Here is a 20,268-nt window from a genome sequence, read left to right on the forward strand (position 1 = left end):
GGTGCAGTTAAAGCAGAAAAATATTTTTCTGCAAGAACTCAGAAACTATTATCAGCAAATAATTTTTTACTCTCCCATTGCTGCGGTCATTACAAAATGAACGCAAGATAGTTCTTTCTAATCAGAATATGAAATTCTAACCACTGCATTGAAATTTTCATAATAATATGCAAAATCTTAAAAGGAACAGTTTGATTTTCAAAGTCAGACAGATTCTAGATTTGGAAGATGTATAAAGAGGTAAGGCTGATCTATTAAATAAGCAGATAAGCGTGGAAATTACTGATGCATGAAATCTCTGTGCCTTCTCACATTTACGCATGCAGGATCATTAAAAAAAAAAAAAAGACTAAGCATGTTTTAAACTGATCTACAAAATATCAACCTCACTGCTCATGTCAATAAATTTTTAACAGGTAACTTTAGTACAACACCTAAACCTACCTTATTTTTGGACTGCTGTGCTTGAAGAACTGCAAGAATTTAGGTATCATGATATTGAGTGGTCGGTCCAATACATCGCTATCTAAAATTTCAGCAGAATCTTCACATATCTTCTGAAGAGCACCAAATGCACCCTGTTTAAAAAAAAAAAAAAAAACTCTTCTTTTACATTTTGAAGAAAGCAACATTTCAGGTTTTGTACAGAACAGGTAATTTTAGTACAACACCACAGTAAATGTAGCTAACTAAATATGGAGTTAAATTAAAACACCCTTAAAGGCTTTTTATTTAAGCACTTTATACTGTCATCTGTAAGCTCTCAAGCTGGATGAGTCTATAATAAAGAAGTGGTAATTTGAATTTTAGCATTCAATGCTCATTTATTCAATCATATTTTTAAAAATGCTTAAACAAGATCTTATTTGAAAAATAAATGACAAGTTGCAGAAGCATCCAAATTAATTTCATACACAATTTTATTTCCTTTAATGGTTTGTTATAGGGCAAAACAAAACTCTGGACATGATGGTCAATTTGAGTTTCATTTTCAAGTGTTGTGGTTTGTTTTTTTTTTTTTTTCTTTTTTGTAAGAAAGCACTAAAACACTACATAACAGCATGACATCTTGGACCACTGTCATATCTCTAAGGATTATTTTATTCAAAATGCTTTATACGCTTATGAAGACAGCATCAAGTAATTAAAATTGTGTGATCACAGATTTTTATTTTTTAAAAATCAGACAATACTTTTTTCTCTCCATAGCTTAAAACAGTTGAGCTGGTATTTATTTATTTTCCTTCATAAACACTGAACAAAAAAATTCATTTCACACTAACCTGATATAGCAGTGACAGATCACATTTCCAGATTAAGTTATAAGAAGAATGAACAACACTACTTTTTTAGTAAGAGAAAATTCAGGGTCAACTTGATGATGCCTAAAAGACTGGGCATCACAAAGTGGTAACTTTAGGACACTTCTCAGCTGAGATGCTATGACTACCCATCTACAGTCTTATTCTGCTTTTATGCAGAGAAAACAAATTCATTTGAATGAACACTAAGAACATGGAATGCAGGTAGAATAAAAAGTATCAAATTTGAGCCACTGTTCTCTGAAGAGATTATATACATGCATACACACACACAAAATACAATACATCTATACAGTACCTATGAAGAGAGACAAGAAATAATCAAATTTAGATGATAATCCATTTCAAAATAAGTCTCCTTACCTCACAGGTATTGTAATCTTCAGAATCCAACAGGCTGCAAAGCTTTGGTAAGAGTTCAGGCCAATTCTGCAATTCCCCTTTCGAAGCAATGGTTGTTATCAGAATGCCTAAGTGAATCAGAGGAATAAAGGAAACGAGATCTTGTATATCTTCACAGGTTTCACACTAATTTTTCTCATTTTACTCCTCTCAAAGATCTAAGGAGTTAAGAAATTTCTTGTTTTATTAAGAGCTGACAAGCATAAAAAGAGGAAGTACATTTAATTACAAATGGTATTTGAAGGGCTTTGAAATACAAAGGCAGGTTGTTCCTTCCTGCTACCATGAAGGGCTCAGATGTGAGAAGTTAAGCACAAAGTAATTCCAGTTAAGGAAATAATCATGCCCAAACACTGCAGGGCAGGTTCTGCTCTAAGTTTACTAAAAACTGTACAAATCTTGACCTCCAGTAAACCTAGAGTATCCACCTCAAGTCACCTCCTCTTTATTATGATACAAAAGCATGAACATGGGAAGCTGTCATTCAATAAACTTATAACCCAATGGTAAACTGTGTTCACAACTTTACTATGTTTATACAAAACATTAAGGACGCATTCTAAGACTGAGACACCTAAGAGCTTACACACTATGGCAGGTCATCCAGTGATCAGCTGTAGGGGTTGGCTGATTCAGATCCAGCAAACAGACAGTATGGCCCAAAGAGTCACTAATTCCATTTCCAGCACATACAGAAATCCCAGGAAAAAGCAATTAGGTGACAGAAATGGGGAAGGCTGCTTATGAACTAGGACCAACTATGAGTCCATTTTGCCTCAACTAGTAATCTCCCAAGTGACAAGTGATGAAAAAAAGCTTTCTGAAGCTTTTTCATTGAGCTAATCACCATATATCCTTTTTCTTTGGAATAAAATGTTAAAATTCTTATTAAATATACAAGAATACAGGACAACATTACAGAGCAAAGGACATTCTGGGCAAGACACACAGATATTTTGTATTGTGTTTCCTTTGATGCAATAAGGCCCGAGAACCCAAGAAGACAGAGGGCAAAAATGAAGACAGAGGTAAAACATAATTTTACAGCTCCAGAAGTAGTTTGTATCCAGTTGTCTTCATAATTGCAACTGAATAGAAAAGATTCCCAAAAGCCTATGGAGTTCTATGGAGTCTTAAAGACTATATCTCCTGAATATTACGGTCCTGCAAAGAATATCAGATGCATTAAAAGAAAATACATATTTTATTGTTGCTGGATCTTAATGATCTGCTTTTTTAAAAAAAATTAAACTGAATGAATGTTCTTGCCTCCTAGACAAAGTACTTAAATTGCAAAATTGTCTCTTTGACTTAGATCTGACACAGGTTTGTAGAATTAACACAAATTGAGAAACAAACCTAAGAATGAAATTCCTGGAACTCCTCTGGACCAACATGTGAGAGAAGTCATAAGTCTTAAAGGGGTTGGTAATTTTGGAAAAGAGTTGGTTTAAAATATTTTCAAGATCCTAGAAGTTTTCAGAAGATGACAAATGGTCTGTCTGTACTTGTTATATGTGCAAGCTTTCACAGCTAAAGGAAAGACTATTTGAAAACTACTTTAAACGTTCTTCAAAAAGGCTTATCCTAGACAGCAAGAGGATAACCTAGGAGGAAACACTTCCAGATGTGTAGGCAAGAAGCGACTTGAAGCCATCGTCCCCTTGCAAGAGAGACACATGCGGTTCAGGCCATACATGTCATTACAAGCTTTCTGTAAAGATCTGCAGAGAAGCCATTTAATGTTGTGCTAGTTGGTTGGGTTTTGTATTTTGGGGGTTTTTTGTTTTGTTTTGTTTTCCTTTTTTTAAATGATGAAGAGACACTTTGGTGGGGACAAAAATAAACAAACAAACAAACAAATAAATATCAGATGGTTCATACTGAGTGAACTCAACAGGCAAGTGCAGATCAATCGGGGGATCTAGAGCACAGGCCTTCTGAGGAGCGGCTGAGGGAACTGGGGTTGTTTAGCCTAGAGAAGAGGAGGCTGAGGGGAGACCTTATCGCTCTCTACAACTGCCTGAAAGGAGGGTGTAGTGAGGTGGGTGTTGGTCTCTTCTCGCATATAGTGAGCGATTAGACGAGAGGAAATGGGCTTAAGCTGCGCCAGGGGAGGTTTAGGCTGGAAATTCGGAAAAATTTCAAGGGAAGGGTGGTCAAGCATTGGAACAGGCTGCCCAGAGACATGATGGAGTCACTATCCCTGGAAGTGTTCAAAAAAACGGGTCGATGTGGCACTTTGGGACATGGTTTAGTCTAGTCTACCCTTGATTGGTTTAGTATGGACTTGGTAGTGTAGGTTAATGGTTGGACTGGATGATCTTTTCTTTTCTTAGGTCTTAGGTCTTTTCCAACCTAAACAATTCTATGATTCTATCAGACCCAGCCAGCATGGGTTCATGAAAGGCAGGTCCTGCTTGACCAACCTCATCTCCTTCTATGACCTGGTGACCCGCCTGGTGGATGAAGGAAAGGCTGTGGACGTCATCTACCTGGACTTTAGTAAAAACTTTGACACCGTCTCCCACAATATTCTCCTTGGGAAGCTGGCAGCTCATGGCTTGGACGGGCGTAGTCTTCACTGGGTAAAAAACTGGTTGGGTGGCCGAGCCCAGAGAGTAGTGGTGAATGGAGTTAAGTCCAGTAGGTCACGAGTGGTGTTCCCCAGGGCTCCGTTTTGGGGCCAGCCTTGTTTAATATCTTTATCAACGATCTGGATGAGGGGATTGAGTGCACCCTCAGTAAGTTTGCAGATGACACCAAGCTCAGTGGGAGTGTCGATCTGCTGGAGGGTAGGATGGCCCTGCAGAGGGACCTGCACAGGCTGGACTGATGGGCCGAGGCCAACTGTATGAGGTTCAACAAGGCCAAGTGCCGGGTCCTGCACTTGGGTCACAACAACCCCATGCAACGCTACAGGCTTGGGGAAGAGTGGCTGGAAAGCTGCCTGGCTGAAAAGGACCTGGGGGGTGCTGGTCGACAGCCGGCTGAACATGAGCCAGCAGTGTGCCCAGGTGGCCAAGAAGGCCAACAGCATCCTGGCTTGTGTCAGGAATAGTGTGGCCAGCAGGAGCACGGAGGTGATTGTTCCCCTGTACTCGGCACTGGTGAGGCCGCACCTGGAATCCTGTGTCCAGTTTTGGGCCCCTCAGTACAAGAAGGACATTGAGGTGCTGGAGCGTGTCCAGAGAAGGGCAAGGAAGCTGGGGAAGGGTCTGGAGCACAAGGCTTATGAGGAGCGGCTGAGGGAACTGGGGGTGTTTAGCCTAGAGAAGAGGAGGCTGAGGGGAGACCTTATTGCTCTCTACAACTACCTGAAAGGAGGTTGTAGTGAGGTGGGTGTTGGTCTTTTCTCCCATGTAGTCAGCAATAGGACGAGAGGAAATGGGCTCAAGCTGCGCCAGGGGAGGTTTGGATTGAATATTAGGAAAAATTTCTTCACGGAATGGGTGGTCAAGCATTGGAACAGGCTGCCCAGAGAGGTCGTGGAGTCCCCATCCCTGGAAGTGTTCAAAAAACGGGTAGACGTGGCACTCTGGGACATGGTTTAGTCTAGTCTACCCTTGATTGGTTTAGTCTGGACTTGGTAATGTTAGGTTAATGGTTGGACTGGATGATCTTAAAGGTCTTTTCCAACTTAAATGATTCTATGATTCTATGACTATCAAGAACTTAAAGAGGCAATAGAGCATTTGAAGCTTTGCAAAAGGTTTTAAGAACAATGAGGAAACAGCCATATAAAATAAAGTTTTAGGCACTTATGTTCATGTTAAAAGAAATCTACATGGGCTTCTAATGAGCTTCATCTCCTTTCAAATGTGAAATATTTCCCACCCGCCTGCTTCTTTAGTTAGCCAGCAGGGAACAGAAGACACCAGAGATTTGCCTTTGTGCCTTTCTCTGCAACACAGACACAGAAACAAGGACATCAGAAGAATAATCAAAGTAAAGAAATAATCAGTTTAGTAGCTTGCAGCTTTTTGACAGGTTTGGGCTACAGCTGTCAGTTAAACAAGTCCTTTCCTTCTCACCAACACACTAAGCTGCAAGGTTAGAAACTGGAAACTGAAAATCTTTATAAAGGTGGTCTTTGATTTGTAACGACCTTAATTACAAATCAGTATTACAGAATCTGTTAGATTTCACATTTGTCAAGTGAGATATCAACAAGTACAGCAGTTGAGCAGTAAACACATGAGACAACAGACTCCAGTGGGATGTCAGAAATTGTTAAAAACAAAAGTGTAATTGTCATGACAGCATCTTTTATGTCACTGTTCCAATTACAGGCAACCCTAGTTTATATATATTTCAAGAGATATGAACTGAACTGCTAAATCAGTTTTAAGAGAATAAGAAGCAAAAATAAGTGTGACATATATTCACAGTGAAGATTAATATCAGCATAAAAACATGGCGCAGTTGTGACAATTATCAGAAGCAAACAGTTTTAGGAGTTTAATAACTCTCAGTAGTGCAGCTCTCACTTATATCATTAACATTTTTAGTGTGCAGAAGACAGCAATAAGAGTCAACTTACCTACAGTAGCTCTAATTAATGGGGAGGAATCACCAATGTTGTTCAGACATTCAGTTTTAATGAAGTCAGTTACCCCATTTGGAAAGTTATGAAAATGCGCTTTTACATTATTCTTCAAGATGAGACCACTCAAGGAACGTGTCGGTTCATCTGCAGCAGAAAATAATTTACATTCAAACTTCGAACAGCTCGGAGGATAAAGCAGATTTCTAGAACAATGCAACAAGATCAAAGCTTATAGTGAGAGATATTAATCTTTATTTCCTTACCTCTCCTTCCAAATATGCTCATCAATTGGGGGGAGGGGGGAAGGGGGAAATAAAAATTAGGAAATAAAAATGAGAGAAGGTTTTTGTCTTGGTGAATTAATTTGTGCATTATAGGGGAGGAAGCCTTACTAGCAAGGAAGTGTACCAGTTAGAGAAACAAAGTAGTCCAGCTTTATAACAAGACCTATACATGTATGCATATATATTCAGATATACCAAATGTTTTGAAACATCCCCATTTTTGCTTCTGACATGACAGTAAACCATACCAGTTTAAGCTAGAAGTCTTATGCTTATGCTACTTAAAAGCCCAGCATCACAAAAAAAGGTCTTTTTCTGCTAGGAAACTCACAAAGGTGTGTCTACCGTATTCTCATCTTCTGCTTCTCATATGACACTGCTCTGGTGGCATCCTCATGTTTTGGTTTTAGCTCATTTAAGAGACAGCCAATTTCTCATTAACAGATCAGAAATCTTCATGCACAACAGTGACACAAAATGTGACAAAAATAATGACTAGTATCTGTAGATATTAAATCCATATCACTAGTTAAAAGACACAAAATGACAGCTTATTTCTAAGCTCTGAGACTAAAGTCAGCAGACAGAGCAGTTCTGCTTTAAAAAGAGTTTCACCCTAACATTTAAATTTGCCAATATCACAAGAATAACACAGCAAAATATGAACCATGCTCATAATCATTATATCACAGTCTGCGAATGGATAAACACTACCCTCATCCCAGTTCTTTTAGCAATCCAGGAAGTTATATTCCAAGGAATAGAGGATGAAAAGGCATGGTGAAACAAACACTAGGCTCAAGCACCTCAGAACTGCACTGAGTCAAGTACTGCTAGGTAGACAGAAGCGCATTCAGAAATCACGCTAGCAACACCTTCCCTTTCTCTAGGGAAACACCACACAGGGATGCTTGATACTGCCATTTTAAAGTACACTTAGATCTGACATGAGAAACAACAAAGCAAACATCACTGAGTAGGAGAGTATGACTTAACAAAAGCATACAAAGAAATACCCCTTGCAGCAGACTACGTTGAGCTCTTCAGTTATACTAAGGAAAGGCTACAAACAGCTGGCTAAATACCTCCAACTTACAAAAAAACAACCAACAACAAAAAAAAAAGACACCTTTATTGGGGGGCTGTTGTGGTTTAACCCAGTAGGCAGCTACACACAAGACAGCCATTCGCACCCTCCCACCCAACCCTAGTGGGATGGGGGAGAGAATTAAGAAAAAAAAGCAAAATTTGTGGATTGAGATAGAGAACAGTTTAATAGGACATAAAAAGAAGGAAAAAAATAATAATATACAAAGCAAGTGACGCACGATGCAATTGCTCACCACCCACTGACTGACACCCAGCCACTCCCCGGCCAACCCCCCCCCAGTTTCTATAGTGCCCATGACATCACATGGTATGGAATAGCACTTGGGGCAGTTTGGATCAACTCTCCTGGCTGTGCCCCTCCCAGCTTCTTGTGCCCCTGGCAGAGCATGGGAAGCTGAAAAGTCCTTGACTGGCATAAGCAGTGCTGAGCAACAACTAAACCATCAGTGTGTTATCAGCATTCTTCTCCTACTAAATCCAAACCACAGCACTGTGCCTGCTACTAGGAAGAAAATTAACTCTATCCCAGCTGAAACCAGGACAGGATCCACCCCTTATTCTATACCATCTACATCACACACAGGTCCTACCCTTTCCAATGTGTTCTAATTAATCCCCACCACTTTCCCTGTCTTGATATATACACACAGATATGATAGAATCATAGAATGGTTTAGGTTGAAAAAGACCTTTAAGATCATCCAGTCCAAGCATTAACCTACACTACCAAGTCCACACTAAACCAATCAAGGGTAGACTACACTAAACCATGTCCCAGAGTGCCACATCTACCCGTTTTTTGAACACTTCCAGGGATGGTGACTCCACCACCTCTCTGGGCAGCCTGTTCCAATTCTTGACCACCCTTTCCGTGAAGAAATTTTTCCTAATATCCAACCTAAACCTCCCCTGGCACAGCTTGAGCCCATTTCCTCTTGTCCTATCGCTAACTACTTGGGAGAAGAGACCAACACCCACCTCACTACAACCTCCTTTCAGGCAGTTGTAGAGAGCAATAAGGTCTCCCCTCAGCCTCCTCTTCTCTAGGCTAAACACCCCCAGGTCCCTCAGCCGCTCCCCATCAGCCCTGTGCTCCAGACCCTTCACCAGCTTCGTTGCCCTTCTCTGGACACGCTCCAGCAAATCAAGGTCTTTCTTGTAGCAAGGGGCCCAAAAGTGGACACAGGATTCCAGGTGCGGCCTCACCAGTGCCAAGTACAGGGGGACAATCACCTCCCTGCTCCTGCTGGCCACACTATTCCTGACACAAGCCAGGATGCTGTTGGCCTTCTTGGCCACCTGGGCACACTGCTGGCTCATGTTCAGCCGGCTGTCAACCAGCACCCCCCAGTCCTTTTCAGCCAGGCAGCTTTGCAGCCACTCTTCCCCAAGCCTGGAGCGTTGCATGGGGTTGTTGTGACCCAAGTGCAGGACCCGGCACTTGGCCTTGTTGAACCTCATACAGTTGGCCTCGGCCCATCAGTCCAGCCTGTGCAGGTCCCTCTGCAGGGCCATCCTACCCTCCAGCAGATCGACACTCCCACTGAGCTTGGTGTCATCTGCAAACTTACTGAGGGTGCACTCAATCCCCTCATCTAGATTATTGATATAGACATTAAACAAGGCTGGCCCCAAAACAGAGCCCTGGGGAGCACCGCTTGTGACCGGACGCCAACGGCACTTAACTCCATTCACCACTACACTCTGGGCTCGGCCACCCAAGCAGTTTTTTACCCAGTGAAGAGTACACCTGCCTAGGCCATGGGCCGCCAGCTTCCTTAGGAGAATGCTGTGGGAGAGTGTGTCAAAGGCTTTGCTAAAGTCCAGGTAGATGACATCCACAGCCTTTCCCTCATCCACCAGGCAGGTCACCAGGTCATAAAAGGATATCAGGTTGGTCAAGCAGGACCTGCCTTTCATGAACCCATGCTGGCTGGGCCTCATCCCCTGGTTGACCTGCACATGCCTGTTGAGTTCACTCAATAGGAACCGCTCCATAATCTTTCCCGGCACCGAGGTCAGGCTGAAAGGCCTGTAGTTCCCCGGGTCCTCCTTCCGGCCCTTCTTGTAGATGGGCGTCACATTGGCAAGCCTCCAGTCATCAGGGACCTCCCCTGTCAACCAGGACTTTTGATAGATGATGGAAAGTGGCTTGGCAAGCTCCTCTGCCAGCTCCCTCAGTACTCTCGGGTGGATCCCATCTGGCCCCATAGACTTGTGAGTGTCCAGGTGGTGTAGCAGGTCGTTAACTGCTTCCTCCTGGACTATGGGGGCTCCATTCTGGTCCCCATCCCTATCATCTAGCTCAGGGGGTTGAATACCCTGGGGATGACTGGTCTGGCTGTTAAACACAGAGGCAAAGAAGGCATTAAGTACCTCAGCCTTTTCCTTGTCCTTGTTCCCCCCAACATGCAGCAAAGGATGGAGATTCTCCTTGGCTGTCCTTTTATTGTTGATGCACTTCTAAAAGCATTTTTTATTATCTTTTACAGCATTGGCCAAATTAACTTCTTGCTGGGCTTTTGCTTTTCTAATTTTCCCCCTGCATGATCTAACAACATCCCTGTACTCTTCCCGAGTTGCCTGCCCCTTCTTCCAATGGCGGTAGACTCTCCTTTTTTCCCTGAGTCCCAGCAAAAGCTCCCTGTTCAGCCAGGCCAGTCTTCTTCCCCGCCGGTTTATCTTACGGCACACGGGGACGTCCTGCTCCGGGGCCTTTAAGACTTCCTTCTTGAAGATGGCCCAGCCTTCCTGGACCCCTTTGCCCTTCAGGACTGCCTCCCAAGGGACTCCCCCAACCAGCGTCCTGAAGAGGCCAAAGCCTGCCCTCTGGAAGTCCATGGTAAAAGTTTTGCTGCCCCTCCTCTTTACATCGCCCAGAATCGAGAACTCTATCATATCGTGGTCACTAAGCCCAACATGGCCTCCAACCACCACATCTCCCACCAGTCCTTCTCTGTTTGTGAACAGCAGGTCAAGCGAGGCACCTCCCCTGGTAGGCTCGCTTACCAGCTGCGTCAGGAAGTTATCCTCCAGACGCTACAGGAACCTCCGAGACTGTTGCCTCTCTGCTGTGTTGTATTTCCAGCAGATGTCCGGCAAGTTGAAGTCCCCCATGAGAACAAGGGCTAGCGATTGTGAGACTTCTGCCAGCTGCGTACAGAATGCTTCATCTACCTCTTCATCCTGGTTGGGTGGTCTATAGCAGACTCCCAACAGGACATCCGCCTTGCTGGCCTTGCCCCTCATCCTTACCCAGAAGCACTCGGCCTTGTCATCACCACTGTCAAGCTCTACACAGTCAAAACACTCCCTAACATACAGAGCCACCCCACCGCCTCTCCTTCCTTGCCTAGCCCTTCTGAAGACCCTATAGCCATCCAGTGCAGCACTCCAGTCATGAGAGTCATCCCACCACGCTTCTGTGATGGCGACTATGCCATAGCCATCCTGCTGCACAAGGGCTTCCAGCTCCTCCTGTTTGTTGCCCATGCTACGTGCATTGCTGTAGATGCACTTGAGCTGGGCTATCGATTTCACCCCCAACGTTGCCATGCCACCCTTGGATTCCTCTCTAGTGAGCCTGGTTATGTCCCCTTCAAACCTAGTTTAAAGCCCTCTCAACGAGCCCCACCAACTCATGAGCGAGAATCCTTTTGCCCCTTGGAGATAGCTGAACTCCATGTGTCGCCAGCAGGCCCGGTGCCGTGTAAACCTCCCCACGAGCAAAAAAACCAAAATTCCACTGAGGCACCAGCCTCTGAGCCACTTGTTAGTCAGCTGAGCTTTCCTGTTCCTTTCAGTATTCTTCCATGTCACTGACGGGATTGAGGAAAACACTACCTGTGCTCCCAATCCTTCAACCAATCGTCCCAGTCCCCTGAAGTCTCTTTTGATTGCTTTTGGACTTCTCTCCACAACCTCATCACTGCCAACCTGCATAACCAGCAGTGGGCAATCATCAGAGGGCTGTACCAGAAAAGGGAGTTTCTTAGTAACGTCCCTAACCCGGGCCCCAGGGATGCAGCAGACTTCCCTGTGGGATGGGTCTGGTCGGCAGATTGGGCCCTCTGTTCCACACAGAAGAGATTCGCCTACGACAATTACCCTCCTTTTTTTCTTAATTACCCTCATAATGCGTGGGGCTGACTGACTCGCCCTAGGCAAGCCCCTGGACAGACCTTCACCTACATCCTCATTTGCCTGGCCCTCAACTTCCAGAGCCCCATATCTGTTGTGTAAGGGCAACTGGGAAGGTGAGGGAGGCCGGGAGGGGGTTTGCGTGCTGCCGTGAGCAGGGACCTGTTTCCATTCCCCGCTGTCTCTTAGGTCCCCTCCTTCTGCTTGGTGGCAAGAGGGTAGGGGATCCTCCGCTCCTTGTGGTTCCTCCGCCTGCTGCCTTGGCCCCAGGGATGGTAGGGTGCGGCTCCACCAATCTATCTCCCTCTCGCACTCCCCGATACTCCTCAGCCTTTCCACCTCCTCCTTCAGCTCTGCCACCAGGCTGAGCAGACCATTCACCTGGTCACACTGAAGACAGCTGTTGTCTGTGCTGCCCTCCGGTACAAGCGACAGGCTCAGGCACTCCCTGCAGCCAGACCTGGACGGCTGCATGTTTGTGCGGGAGCTCCGGCTGGGTCGCCGCATTCCTTCTGGCAATGGCTTTCGGGCGTCAGTCAAGCAGCTTGATCCACCTGCTGGTTATTTTGATGTTCTTCAGTGGCCCGACTCTTGGGTACGTGAGCATCTACATGACGTACTTTTACAACCAGGTTCTCTACCCGGGCAGCAATATCTTGCCACAATGCGGCAGCCCAGATTGGTTTGCCTCTGCGCTGCCAGTTGCTCTGCTTCCATTGCTGCAACCACCCCCACAGGGCATTTCCCACCATCCATGAGTCAGTATAGAGATAAAGGACTGGCCACTTTTCTCATTCAGCAATATCTAAAGCCAGCTGGATGGCTTTCACCTCTGCACACTGACTCGACTCCCCTTCTCCTTCAGCAGTTTCTGCCACTTGTCGTATAGGACTCCATACAGCAGCTTTCCACCTCCGATGCTTTCCCACAAGACGACAGGGCCCATCAGTGAACAGGGCATATTTCTTCTCATTTTCTGGCAATTTATTATACAGTGGGGCCTCTTCAGCACGTGTCACCCCCTCCTCTGGTGATATTCTGAAGTTTTTGCCTTCTGGCCAGTCCATGATCACTTCCAAGATTCCTGGGCGACTGGGGTTTCCTATTCGAGCCCGTTGTGTGATCAGTGCAACCCACTTACTCCATGTAGCATCAGTTGCATGATGTGTAGAGGGGACCCTCCCTTTGAACATCCAGCCCAGCACCGGCAGTCGGGGTGCCAGCAGGAGCTGTGCTTCAGTACCAACCACTTCTGAAGCAGCTCGAACCCCTTCATACGCTGCCAATATCTCTTTCTCAGTTGGAGTAGAGCGGGCTTCGGATCCTCTGTATCCCCGACTCCAAAACCCTAGGGGTCGACCTCGAGTCTCCCCTGGTGCTTTCTGCCAGAGGCTCCAGGTAGGGCCATTCTCCCCGGCTGCAGTGTAGGGCACATTTTTAATATCCTGCCCTGTCCGGACTGGCCCAAGGGCTACTGCATGAACTATCTCCCGTTTAATTTGTTCAAAGGCTTGTTGTTGCTCAGGGCCCCATTTGAAATCGTTCTTCTTCCGGGTCACTTGATAGAGAGGGCTTACGATCTGGCTGTAATTTGGAATATGCATTCTCCAAAAACCCACAACGCCTAAGAAAGCTTGTGTTTCCTTTTTGCTAGTTGGTGGGGACATAGCTGTTATTTTGTTGATCACATCCATTGGGATCTGACGACGTCCATCTTGCCATTTTATTCCTAAGAACTGGATCTCCTGTGCAGGTCCCTTGACCTTACTCTGTTTTATGGCAAAACCAGCCTTCAGAAGGATTTGGACTATTTTCTTTCCCTTCTCAAAAACTTCTTCTGCTGTATTGCCCCACACAATGATGTCATCAATGTACTGCAGATGTTCTGGAGCTTCACCCTGTTCCAGTGCTGTCTGGATCAGTCCATGGCAAATGGTGGGGCTGTGCTTCCACCCCTGGGGCAGTCGGTTCCAGGTGTACTGAACACCCCTCCAGGTAAAAGCAAACTGGGGCCTGCACTCTGCTGCCAAAGGGATGGAGAAAAATGCATTAGCAATATCAATTGTGGCACACCACTTGGCTGCCTTTGACTCCAGTTCGTATTGAAGTTCTAGCATGTCTGGCACGGCAGCACTCAGCGGCGGCGTAACTTCGTTCAGGCCGCGATAGTCCACTGTTAGTCTCCACTCCCCATTAGACTTTCGCACTGGCCATGTGGGACTGTTAAAGGGTGAGCGAGTCTTGCTGATCACTCCCTGGCTCTCCAGGCGACGAATCAGGTTATGGATGGGAATCAGGGAGTCTCGGTTGCTGCGATATTGCTGCCTGTGCACAGTTGTGGTAGCAATGGGCACCTGTTGTTCTTCGACCCTCAGCAACCCCACAATCGAAGGGTCCTCCGAGAGACCGGGCAAGGTGGGCAGCTGTTTAATTTCCTCTGTCTCCAAAGCAGCTATCCCAAAAGCCCACCGGTACCCTTTTGGGTCCTTGAAATACCCTCTCCTGAGGTAATCTATGCCAAGGATGCACGGAGCGTCTGGGCCAGTCACAATGGGGTGCTTTTGCCACTCATTCCCACTTAGGCTCACTTCAGCTTCCAGTACAGTTAGCTGTTGGGATCCCCCTGTCACTCCAGAAATACAGATGGGTTCTGCCCCTCTAAGGCTTGATGGCATTAGGGTACACTGTGCACCGGTGTCCACTAGAGCCTTCTACTCCGGTGGGTCTGATGTGGCTGGCCATCGAATCCACACAGTCCAGTAAATCCGGTTGTCCCTTTCCTCCACCTGGCTGGAGGCAGGGCCCCTCTAATCTTGGTCATAGTATTCGTTACTCGTTTTAGATGCAAATCAAAAGTCCCTTTAATGAAGTCAGAAGTAAAATCAGCCCTCTTACTCTGTCTGGGGAACTGCTCGCTGGAAACTGGAGCTGCAATTTTCCTGGGAGAACCGCCTTTTGTAATAGTTTTTCCTTGCAACTCACGCACCCATGCCTCTAGGGTCGAGGTAGATTTTCCATCCCCCTTCCTCATGTCCTCTCTGTGGTCACACAGGTAAAACCACAGGTAAAGCCCCGTGGTGTGTATCCACTATATCCTCTCTCTTGAGCAGAGGGACACTTACTCCCAATGGCTGAGATACTTGTCCATACAAGTGGAAAGTAGGACACATCCTCCTTGAGTTGCTGGAGCTCTCGGGACAGTTTTTCCACAGCCGAGACGCAGGCCCATAGGGAGTAAGAGAGACTTTCTTTGTATTGCCGGAGTTAGCCAGCCAGTTCATCCCCCGTTGGTTCCCTCTGTCTTCCCAGGTCAGTATTGCCAACGACTTGGCATATGACAATGGTGTGCTCTGTACAAGCTTCTGCCACATGGGTCATGTGCACCTGACTTCATCTGGATCTTTGGATAACTGCTCGTTGTCCAGGTCACCATAAATCGCCTCCAGCACACCTAATTCCCTCAGGTACTGGATACCTCTCTCCATGGTGGTCCACTTGCCTGGGTGACATATCTTCCTTGAAGGGATACCTTTCCTTCACGCTTGACAGAAGTCACATCCAGAGGCTGAGGGTTTGTGCCCCTTGTCCAATTGCTTTGTCAATGCCCCCTTCCCTGGAAAGAGATCCCAGCTGCTTGGCTTCCCTACCTTCTAATCCCAGGCTACTGGCCCCATTATCCCAGTGTATTGGGCCTGGCTGGGATGGAGTTAACTCTCCCCATAGCAGCCCTCATAGCGCTGTGCTTTGCATTGGTAGCTGGAAAGGTGTTGATAACGCACCAGTGTTTGGGCTGCTGCTGAGCAGTGCTCCCACAGCATCAAGGCTGTCTTGCCAACATTCCCCCCCCTCACCCCCAAATGCCAGTAGGCTGGGGGTGGGCAAGAGGTTGGGAGGGGACAGAGCCAGGACTGCTGACCGAAAGCAACCAAAGGGATATTCCATACCATATGATGTCGGCTCAGAAATAAAAACTAAAAGAAAGGAGGAGGAAGGGGGGACATTCGTTATTTACAGTTGTCTTCCAGAGCAACTGCTATGCGTACTGAAGCCCTGCTTCCCAGGAAGTGGCTGGACATCACCTGCTGATGGGAAGTAGAGAATAAAAATCTTTCTTTCCTTTTTTTTTGCTTCCACACACAGCCTTTGCTTTTTTTTTTTTTTTTTTTAATTAAACTGCCTTTATCTTGACCCACAAGGGTTTTTTTGGTTTTGTTTTATTTTTTTTCCCCCATCTCATTTTCTCCCCACCTGTCCTGCTGAGGAGGGGAGTGATAGAGCAGCTTGGTGGCACCTGGCATCCAGTCAAGATCAAACCCACCACACCCAGCATCAGAGCAACCAGGTGACAATGTGCTCACCTGGACAATGACTGAAATCTTTTCCCATATCTCGCAGCTCACTCGGGGATAAAATCAGGTGGTTACCATCTCATTTATGAGTTCTGCCTCTTCCTGTTCTCATGATGGCCCTGGTTCATCTACATCCCTTACTAAACAAGCCCATCTTCTTGTGTATTTCTTCTTGTGTATAGCGGCAACTGATACGGGCACAAGTTAGTTCACTAGTTCAGCCACAGTGCCCATCGTGGGGGTAGATCTCTGGATGATATTCTTAAATAGTTGTTTAACCGTAAACAAGACCTGAACTGCATTCAGGAGACATAGCAGTAGGAGGATGCTGGTTTGAACATCCCAAGGATATTCAAAATTCTCAAGAGCTGGTGTAACTAGCCTGAAGGAAAAAGGGAAAGTGTCCCCTTCTACCTCCCCCATAGACTGGTTCTCCGAGCAGAAGAGGTAAAAAGTGTAATTATTAATAGCTTCCAAGAACTGACTCCCAAAGCTCCTGAAGTACGGGAATGATGGCAGTGCTGAGCCGATAATTTTATCATACCATAAGCCAGTGTTACACAATACAGCAAAGCGATAACTTTATCACCTCTGGGAGCTGGATTAAACAGCACGACAGGGAGCGCATATGGCAAGTAAGGTGTTACATAGCACAACTCTGAGGACAAACACAACAACTCTGAGAGCAAATGAATCAGCATTGTGACCAGTGACTATTAAACTAGTATAATGAATGCTTAACAGAAATTTGTTTTAACATGCTCTGGTCAGATCTGTTGTTATCTCAAACCCTTCGTGCCCCACCTTGAGTGGCAAAAAGGACTGTTGTAGTTTAACCCAGGAGGCAGCTAAACACCACACAGCCATTCGCTCACTCTCCCCCTCCCCAGTGGGATTGGGGAGACAATCAGGGAAAAAAAAAAACCAAACCGTAAAATTTGTGGGTTGAGATAAAGACAGTTTAATAGGACTGAAAAGGAAGGGAAAATAATAATAATGATGATAAAAGAATATACAAAGCAAGTGATGCACAATGCAACTGCTCACCACCCGCCGACCGATACCCAGCCAGTTCCCAAGCAGCGATCGCTGCTCCCCGGCCAACCCCCCCCAGTTTCTATACTGCCCATGACATCATATGGTATGGAATAGCCCTTGGGGCAGTTTGGATCAACTATTCTGGCTGTGCCCCCTCCCAGTTTCTTGTGCCCCTGGCAGAGCATGGGAAGCTGAAAAGTCCTTGACTGGCATAAGCAGTACTCAGCAACAACTAAACCATCAGGGTGTTATCAACATTCTTCTCATCCTAAATCCAAACCACAGCACTGTGCCTGCTACTAGGGAGAAAATTAACTCTATCCCAGCTGAAACCAGGACAAAGGGAAAAAAAAAGTTTCACTGTTGTTTAAGTAGGACACTACATATGTTACGCAGTATTTTAAACTGTAAGAGTACATTAATCTGACCTGACTTCTGAATTGTAATCTGATCAGATTCACTCCTTGGCAGTTATTTTAGTGTATGTAAGAATGACATCATGTAGGATGATGGTACTGGGGGTGGTGGTAGTAGGGGGGTATTTGTTTTAGTTAAACAGTTAAAGCTCCTGAACCACTTCTCAGGATTAATCCTGCTTTTCAAAAATACCTTCCTTAAACTGGAAGCTGGTTAATCAACACCTGACCTCACACAATGATCTTTTTCTTGCTCAGCTTCAAAGATCGTTCAACACCAACACACCAAGAAAGTTCATAATGGAACAGATTAATGAAAACTGCTGTCCAGATCAAATTAAATTCCAACGCTCATCAGAAAACATTCACATCAAACCCAAAAGACTGCTTTGGATCCCAATAATAGTTTATAAAAAGCCATTTCAAATTCTGCTTTCTGAGCTATATGAATTGTTAGTGTCATTATTACCAGAAAATAATTTACCATCTGTGGTGACTTGTATTGAAACAAAAACTTCGAATCATAGAATCGTTTAGGTTGGAAAAGACCTTTAAGATCATCCAGTGATCCAGTGCAACCATTAACCTACACTACCAAGTCCACACTAAACCAATCAAGGGTAGACTACACTAAACCATGTCCCCAAGTGCCACCTCTGCCCGTTTTTTGAACGCTTCCAGGGATGGGGACTCCACCACCTCTCTGGGCAGCCTGTTCCAATGCTTGACCACCCTTTCCGTGAAGAAATTTTTCCTAATATCCAATCTAAACCTCTCCTGGCGCAGCTTGACCCCATTTCCCCTATACGACCTATAAAACCTATAAGGTCTCCCCTCAGCTTCCTCTTCTCCAGGCTGAACACCTCCAGGTCCCTCAGCCGCTCCCCATCAGCCCTGTGCTCCAGACCCTTCACCAGCTTCGTTGCCCTTCTCTGGACACGCTCCAGCACCTCAATGTCCTCCTTGTATTGAGGGGCCCAAAACTGGACACAGGATTCCAGGTGCAGCCTCACCAGTGCTGAGTACGGGGGAACAATCACCTCCCTGCTCCTGCTGGCCACGCCATTCCTGATACAAGCCAGGATGCTGTTGGCCTTCTTGGCCACCTGGGCACACTGCTGGCTCATGTTCAGCCGGCTGTCGACCAGCACCCCCAGGTCCTTTTCCGCCAGGCAGCTTTCCAGCCACTCTTCCCCAAGCCTGGAGCGTTGCATGGGGTTGTTGTGACCCAAGTGCAGGACCCGGCACTTGGCCTTGTTGAACCTCATACAGTTGGCCTCGGCCCATCGGTCCAGCCTCGCCAGGTCCCTCTGCAGGGCCATCCTACCCTCCAGCAGATCGACACTCCCACCCAGTTTGGTGTCATCTGCAAGCTTACTGAGGGTGCACTCAATCCCCTCATGTAGATCACTGATATAGACATTAAACAAGGCTGGCCCCAAATCAGAGCCCTGGGGAACACCGCTCGTGACCGGCTGCCAACTGGACTGAACTCCATTCACCACAAATCTCTGGGCTCGGCCACCCAACCAGTTTTTTACCCAGCAAAGACTACACCCATCCAAGCCATGAGCTGCCAGCTTCCCAAGGAGAATATTATGGGAGACTGTGTCAAAGGCTTTGCTAAAGTCCAGGTAGATGACATCCACAGCCTTTCCATCATCTACCAGGCGGGTCACCAGGTCATACAAGGAGATCAGGTTGGTCAAGCAGGACCTGCCTTTCATGAACCCATGCTGGCTGGGCCTGATCCCCTGGTTGAGCTGCACTTGCCTCTTGAGTTCACTCAATAGGAACCGCTCCATAATCTTTCCCGGCACCGAGGTCAGGCTGACAGGCCTGTAGTTTCCCGGGTCCTCCTTCCGGCCCTTCTTGTAGATGGGCGTCACGTTGGCAAGCCTCCAGTCATCAGGGACCTCCCCTGTTAACCAGGACTGCTGATAGATGATGGAGAGTGGCTTGGCAAGCTCCTCTGCCAGCTCCCTCAGTACTCTCGGGTGGATCCCATCCGGCCCCATAGACTTGTGAGCATCCAGGTGGCATAGCAGGTCATTAACTGCTTCCTCCTGGACTATGAGGGCTCCATTCTGGTCCCCATCCCTGTCTTCCAACTCAGGGGGCTGAATACCCTGGGGATGACTGGTCTGGCTGTTAAACACAGAGGCAAAGAAGGCATTAAGTACCTCAGCCTTTTCCTTGTCCTCGGTGACAATGTTCCCCCCCACATCCAGCAAGGGATGGATGGGGACAGGACCTCCCTCCATGGCAATATTCTATGTCAAAGTAAGGTACTCTGAATGACTAAGTCATCATATGAACAAGATCAAGAGTTTCAGAGACACTGCTCTATCTTCAATTGGTTTTAAAAATCCAAAGCATTTTAGAAATAAAATTAAAAGACCATCCTTAAAGCTAATGACAAAGGCAGTACTCAAGCAGTATTCTCAATCCCAGTTCATCTACCTTCAGACTAGTCTTGAGGATTCTGATCCTTGAGTATGATAGCCTCACACCAGGCCATGATCAATCTACTGAGATAACACTCTAGTAAAACCAAAGACTAGAGTTCGCACGTTAGGATTGGGTGAAGAATCAGTCACTAAAACATGATCCAAGATCGTGATCACAAGGACTTTGTATAGCTGCATCAAGATAGAT

The 20,268-nt window shown here is 46.1% G+C and overlaps 1 protein-coding gene across 2 annotated transcripts in view; it reads right to left on the minus strand.

Moving 5' to 3' along the window:
• The window catches only part of LOC142596545 (transportin-1-like), a 64,853-nt gene that overhangs the window by 34,079 nt on the left and 10,506 nt on the right, over positions 1-20,268 (minus strand). For both annotated transcript variants that reach the window (XM_075725731.1, XM_075725730.1), the window contains exons 3-5: positions 6,268-6,417; positions 1,686-1,792; positions 445-578 (exon numbers count right to left, since the gene is read on the minus strand). In XM_075725731.1, the coding sequence (XP_075581846.1) occupies positions 445-578; positions 1,686-1,792; positions 6,268-6,417 (391 nt within the window). The remainder of the gene's footprint in view (positions 1-444; positions 579-1,685; positions 1,793-6,267; positions 6,418-20,268) is intronic.

Source organism: Pelecanus crispus, chromosome W (assembly GCF_030463565.1).
Source record: "Pelecanus crispus isolate bPelCri1 chromosome W, bPelCri1.pri, whole genome shotgun sequence".
Lineage (NCBI taxonomy): Eukaryota > Metazoa > Chordata > Aves > Pelecaniformes > Pelecanidae > Pelecanus > Pelecanus crispus.